The 6,801-nt window shown below is 35.7% G+C and overlaps 2 protein-coding genes across 2 annotated transcripts; both read left to right on the top strand.

Annotated features, from left to right (window-relative positions):
• Positions 1-1,479: 1,479 nt before the first annotated feature.
• On the top strand, positions 1,480-4,242 carry LOC126716979 (uncharacterized). The gene is made up of 2 exons (XM_050418059.1): positions 1,480-1,600; positions 3,104-4,242. Exons 1-2 carry the CDS (start codon positions 1,594-1,596, stop codon positions 4,207-4,209), a joined length of 1,113 nt encoding a protein of 370 aa, XP_050274016.1. The 5' UTR covers positions 1,480-1,593; the 3' UTR covers positions 4,210-4,242.
• LOC126719216 (uncharacterized) lies at positions 4,225-5,864 on the top strand. Its single transcript, XM_050421796.1, has 2 exons — positions 4,225-4,311; positions 4,365-5,864. The coding sequence occupies exons 1-2, from the start codon at positions 4,225-4,227 to the stop codon at positions 5,862-5,864; spliced, it is 1,587 nt and encodes a 528-aa protein (XP_050277753.1).
• Positions 5,865-6,801: the final 937 nt, after the last annotated feature.

The following is a 6,801-nucleotide window of genomic DNA, read 5'->3' as shown; positions in this document are numbered from 1 at the left end:
TATCAATCTGCCACTTACTACCTATATTATAAAAATGTTATCAATGTATCATTTCTGTGAAAAAAGCAAACCAAACCCAAGTTAAAAAGGCAAACCATGAGGCTGAAGCAAAATCAAAATAGACACAACCGAATGTTCAATCAAACTAACCCAAATTCATTTTGCTTCTCCTTCTTCTTCTTCTTCTTCTTCTTCTTCACACTTTTAACAGTTTCAGAAAGAGATTTCAAATTTTCAACCACCCTTCCCTTTTCTTCTTAACCTTAAACCCAAAAATCAATAAACTTCAAAAACCCAATTAATTTAGCTGCCTCTCACCCAATTTTCTGAAACACAATTTTATTTAACCCACTTAGTTCTCTTCTCTCTCCCTTCCTGCATCATTTAAGGAGTCTTTCTTTGTATGAACAATCTTATGCTTGATATAAGCATTATAGTAGATTTGTAAGAGTAGCTCTCACCCACCAGATCTGATACCAAAACCAGCTGTTGTGGAGCTTGTGGGTTTTCTCTTTGGAAAGCCTTCGTAAACTATGTCACCGCCGAATAGACTCGTCTTGAGATTTCAATTTCAGACACACGGGGAGAGAGAGAGAGAGAGAGAGAGAGAGAGAGAGAGAGAGAGAGAGAGAGAGAGAGAGAGAGAGAGAGAGAGAGAGAGAGAGAGAGGCAGATAAATGGGTTTGGGCGAAAATGGGTAATTACCCATAAGGATGAAACTATTCAGTTAGTTGGCCCGGTTTTGAAAGTTATTGGCAAACTAGCAACTCGAGCCTCAGAGGCTCGATTTTGGGCCCCTAAATCGAGCCTCTGAGGCTCGGTTTAGGTGCTTTGATGTGGCAAAAATCCACGTGGCGTTTACATGAAACTCGAGTCTCAGAAACTCAAGTTCCACGTAGATGCCACGTGAAACTCGAGTCTCTGAGACTCGGTTTCACTTTAAGTAAACCGAGTCTCAGAGACTCGAGTTTTAAGCCAAAAAACGCTCGCATTTTAACTTTGAAACCAAGTCTCTGAGACTCGAGTTTTAAGGCAAACTGAACTCGAGTCTTAGAGACTCGAGTTTCAAAGCACTCTCATTTCTGCCTGTCTGGTCATATCAAGCTTTTTTTGCTGTGCTCTGTGCTAGTCTATTAGCTGTGTGCTCTGTGCTAGTCAATTAGGTGAATATATTGTGCTCTGTGCTAGTGCTGAAGGACTTGAATTATTTGTCTGTTGCTTGTTAGCCTATTAGTCTATTTTGGTGCTTGTGCTAGTCAACAACAACAACAGTCTTTGTTGCAGGTACACGTGAATATAATTGAGTACGTTGCTGAAGGACATGTGAATATAATTTGTCTGTTTTGAGACATATTCAAAAAATATGTTAAACTAGCACAAGCACCAAAAACTTCTCTCAGACTATGTTGAACCACAACTCTCAGACTATGTTTTGAATCACAAAGGCTCAACAACTCTCACACCTTCAGCAACTTCAATCACAGAACCTCTCTTAAGAACTCTCACAGAGACTGAAACTCTCATACATATTTAGCAGCAAAACATTGCTCCTCTCACTCTCATACAATCTCAGCAGTACATTTGCACATCATTATGTCAAGTAAGGATCTCCTCACTCTCTAATTAGTTGTTTAGTGTATATAGCTGCTTTAACCATTATTGCTTGCATTGTTTTAGTGTATATGCCATTTCGTAATAAAATATTTGTTTGTATTAGGCAAATATATTTGTTTCCTAATAAGATATTTGTTTGTATTAAAATATGTATATTTGTTTCCTTATAAAAAATACGTATATATATTTATATTTATATTTATATTTATATGTATATTTATACAACTATATAATTAAATATTTATATATACATATTTTTATTTATATATTTATAAAACTATATAATTAAATAATTAAATATTTATATAAATATATTTATATTTATACAACTATATATATAAATACTTATATAAATATATTTATATAAATATATAAATATTTAATTATATAGTTGTATAAATAGGCTAAATATAAATATATTTATATAAATGTATTTATATAAATATTTAATTATATAGTTGTAGCTTTTGTTTAGCTGGGAATGTTTTGTGGTTTAAGGTTCTAGTTCTTTGAGATTAATAAGCTTTTTGAGGCTCTCTTAGTTGGATAGTACATGGTATTTGCTTTTTGTTATTTGGGCATAGGTATAAAGGTGTTTATGTATTTGTGGCTGCAAACGTTTGGCTTAAAAAAAAAATACGTATATATATTTATATTTATATTTATATGTATATTTATACAACTATATAATTAAATATTTATATATACATATTTTTATTTATATATTTATAAAACTATATAATTAAATAATTAAATATTTATATAAATATATTTATATTTATACAACTATATATATAAATACTTATATAAATATATTTATATAAATATATAAATATTTAATTATATAGTTGTATAAATAGGCTAAATATAAATATATTTATATAAATGTATTTATATAAATATTTAATTATATAGTTGTATAAATAGGATAAATATAAATATATTTATATAAATATTTAATTATATAGTTGTATAAATAGGCTAAATATACAAATATATTTATATTTATATATTAAATTAGATGATATGTCTAATTTGATTGATCATGATTATATTCACATTAGTGTTTTTTTTTTCTTTTTTTGTCTGATGAACCCTGCTCTATGTTATTTCATCAATAGTAGTGTAATAGGGTATGGCATTAATTTAAAATTACTTGAATGATGTTGTTACATAATTGCACTCATTCATTTGCACATCCTCATGACTTTTGTTGTTTGGTTTGATATTTTTATTTATATTTTTGTTAGAGCTGAGTTTCAATTTTGTAATGAGGGTGAGTTTTGTCTTCAGTTTTTTTATTTGTTTGAGTATGAAATTATAATGATTGAGTGTGTTTGTATGTGATGTGGGGTGAGTATATGCAATTGTTACACTTTTAGAAGTTGCGATTGTTGTACTTTGAGTAGATAGAAAAGGTTTTGTAATTGATGTTAAATCAAAGAGATCAAATATGTCACTAACATAAATTTACTTGGCTCTCTAATAGGTTCACAATCTTTGAAGAATATTGACATAAATGTATACTTCGGTGGACCCCTTTACAATCCTGAAGGGATTGACGGATTTCCATTTAGAGGGGAGGGTATTGAATGCTACTACATGATGTTACGTCGTAAGTTGAAGACGTTGACTGATTTGAAGAGGAAAATAATGGACGAATTGAAATTGAACCCTGCTTGGTATGACATCAAGATTATTTATCGTTACCCACAAGAAGTTCTTCATGAACGGATAAATTACGGGTATATGGCGATTAAAGAAGATAAACATGTAAAGATGATGTTTAATAGGATCCAGAAAATGTCCCAAGTAAATGCTGCTGAGTTGTATGTAAGTTTGGAGGCGAGTGTAGACAACAGTACTGAGGTGGTGCAAGAAACATCTACGGCTTTACAATTTACAACCCTAGATAATGGATGCACTACAATGGGAGGGTATGCAATGGGAGGTTATACGCTCCCATCTCAAGATTATGTTGCAAATACTGGTGAAACCCTCTACTCTCAAGAGACACATTTAGAGGAGGAAGACGAAGACGAAGACGAAGATCATGCTGCGAATGATAACATAAATAATGATGATATGGATCAGTACGAAGAGAGGATTGAGCAAGGTGACTTTGAGAACGATGTGGATGAGCATGAAGTCGTTCCTAATTTTGAAGAGGAAAATATGGAGTACCATGATGAAGGTGATGCAGATGATGATGATATTGGTGTCCAGCATGATACAGATACGACCATTGGCTACAGAGCTCCTGCGGACTCATTCTACGCAAATACTTGGGAAGATATGGTTGATCCTTCACTTCTTCAGATACCATTTCTTTGTACTTGGCAAGATGGGATGCATTTTTGTAAAGGGTTGATTTTTGCAAATAAAGCTGCGGTGAAGCGTGCATTGATAATATACGCAGCAAAGGATAATAGAAATTTCTCCATCCAAAGGTCGAGCACAACTCAATTGTGCGCCGCATGCGTTGACGACAACTGCAAGTGGTACGTTGGGGCATACATGAAGTCTAAATTGAATGGTCTGTGGATGGTCACGTCTTATGTGGGTCCACACAGTTGTATACCCTTTGGGCTGTGAAGAGACGGTAGAATGATGGATTCTAATTTTGTTGCATCAGAAATTGTGGGAAGATTGCGAAAAAAGCACACTGCTACTATTGATGAGCTTTGGGAGACATACGTACTAAGTATGATCATGAGCTTTCTTACTATAAAGTATGGGACGCAAAACAGAAGGCAATTGCTAAGATTTTTGGGGATTGGGAGGAGTCTTACCAAAGGTTGCGAAAGTTGTTGTTGGCATACTTGGATCAGGATTCGGGTACCCAGTATAGCTATCACACCATACCTAAGCCATTAGAAGGTACTACGTTACTGCGCTATGTATATTGGGCATTCGCTCCATGCATTGCTGCATTCCAGTATTGCAGGCCAGTGATCAGTATTGATGGAACTCATTTATATGGTAAATACAAAGGGGTATTGATGATTGCAATGGCAACAGATGCTAATCAAAAGGTTTTGCCTATCGCCTTTGCTGTTGTGGATAAGGAGTCAGGGGCTAGTTGGGGGTGGTTTTTAGAGTGTCTCAGGACTTCGATAGAGCGTGTTATTGAAAACAAAGACATTTGCATTATTTCTGACCGACATAAAGGTATCAAATGCGCCATTCGAGAGTGGCCTAGAGGGCAAGACGGAAGAGAACGGGTATATCATCGATATTGCCTTCGACATATTGCTAGCAACTTCAACACACACTTTGATAACCCGACTCTAAAGGCATTGGCCTTGAAAGCTGGATATGCGACTCATGATGCTAAATTTGTGTCCATAATGCAAACCATTAAAGAGGCCGAGATTAATTTACTGAGGGGTGTAGACCCTACTGATCGCCGGATTATACGTTATATGCCATACACATATCTAATGAGTGAGGATGTAGACAAATGGACCCAGTCACATGATGATGGAAGACGTTACGGGGCAATGACAACCAATATCTCTGAGTGCTTTAATGGGGTTCTTAAAGGTGCCCGCGGTTTGCCCATTGCTGCAATGGTTGAGTTCACTTTTTTTAAACTTGTTGCATATTTCCACGATCGACATAAACAAATTACTTCTGATCTCTCTCGAGGTAAGGTGTGGAGTGATTATGCAATGGAGATCTATAACAAAAATGAGCAGAAAATTGCAGGACACACTCTGAGGAATTATAATCATGCAGAGGGTATATATCAAGTGGTTACCCCGTATAACGACCATAGAGCTGGAGGGGGAAATCACAGTCATGATGTGCGCATATTTGATAGAACATGTGGTTGTGGAAAGTGGCAAAACTTGAAGATCCCTTGTTCACATGCAATTAAAGTTCTTAATGGTCTGCATCTCGATGCGCCCAGCTATATTGACCCATGTTACAGTCTGAACAACGCCATTCTCACATATTCACATAATTTTGTGGTGCCAAAGTCAGAGTCATTATGGACAGACGTTCGCGGACCACGGTGGGTGCCTGACCCACAATTGTTGTGGGCCAAAGGTCGTCCTACGATGTCAAGAATAAGGAATGAAATGGATGGGGTACGGCGAGAACGGGGAAGCCGGAGGGAAGATCCGGAGTTGAGGGAGATTCAACCGAGGCAACGATGTAGAGTGTGTCATCAAGAGGGGCATAACCGTAGATGCTGTCCCAATTCCCATGGGGCTTCGACAAGTGGTAGTGCTATGAACTAGGCAAGTGCCGTCACTGTTTTTATATAATATACTCAGAATGTCATTTGGTTTTTGTTCTTTGCATTTGGAAACTAATAACCGTATTTAATGTTTGTCAGGCAAGCGGAGACTTGATTTTCGTAAGTGACATTGTACGTGGGACTTGTCGTGATCTTCTGTATGGACAAGCTAGGTGATTATGTAGAGTATGTTGTATCAGTATGGACAAGTGTTAGGTGAATATGTATAATATGTTATATCAGTATGGAGCTTCCGCTAGGCGAATATGTAGACTATGTTGTATTAACTTAGTTGTTATTTTGTTTATTGTTGTAAATTACGGATGATTGAACTATTTGCTATCCATTTTACTCGTTACATTAGTTGCGTGATGCAGCTTTTTCCTATAAAACGAACAATGATATTACTTTGGCAAGTTGCCCTTCTAGTATTGAACTGCCATTGTGTGCTAAGACTTTTTGTCCAACAATAATTTTATTGAATAGTTACTATTTTAATCTGGTTGTAGAACTTTAATGTATGCTCCGTTCGCGTATCATAGCGTATGTAGTTGTTTGATGTGTTCTGGACCCTGGAAAATTTGCTGCAGGGGAGAAAATTAATTCTGGTCCATGCACCTGCGGCAAAAAAAAAAAAAAAAATTTCCCAGTGGAACTCGAGTATCTTATACTCGATTTCCATAAATAGAAATCGAGTCTCTAAGACTCGATTTCTATTTATGGAAACCGAGTATAAAATACTCGAGTTCTACTGGGAATTCTGGTCCATGCACCTGCGGCAAAAAAAAAAAAAAAATCCCAGTGGAACTCGAGTATCTTATACTCGATTTCCATTTATAGAAACCGAGTATAAAATACTCGAGTTCTACTGGGAATTTTTCCTTTAATTTTGCCCCAATTTGGTGACCTGCGGCCAAAAAAGAAAAAAAATTCCCAGT

Source organism: Quercus robur, chromosome 3, assembly GCF_932294415.1.
Source record: "Quercus robur chromosome 3, dhQueRobu3.1, whole genome shotgun sequence".
In the NCBI taxonomy this organism is placed as follows: domain Eukaryota; kingdom Viridiplantae; phylum Streptophyta; class Magnoliopsida; order Fagales; family Fagaceae; genus Quercus; species Quercus robur.
This window is presented reverse-complemented; position numbering and strand designations above follow the sequence as displayed.

Coding starts and splice junctions, on each gene's coding strand:
- LOC126719216 (XM_050421796.1), top strand. CDS start 4,225: ATGGATTCTAATTTTGTTGCATCAGAAATTGTGGGAAGATTGCGAAAA. Junction 4,312..4,364: donor ATGAGCTTTGGGAGACATAC/GTACTAAGTATG, acceptor GACGCAAAACAG/AAGGCAATTGCTAAGATTTT.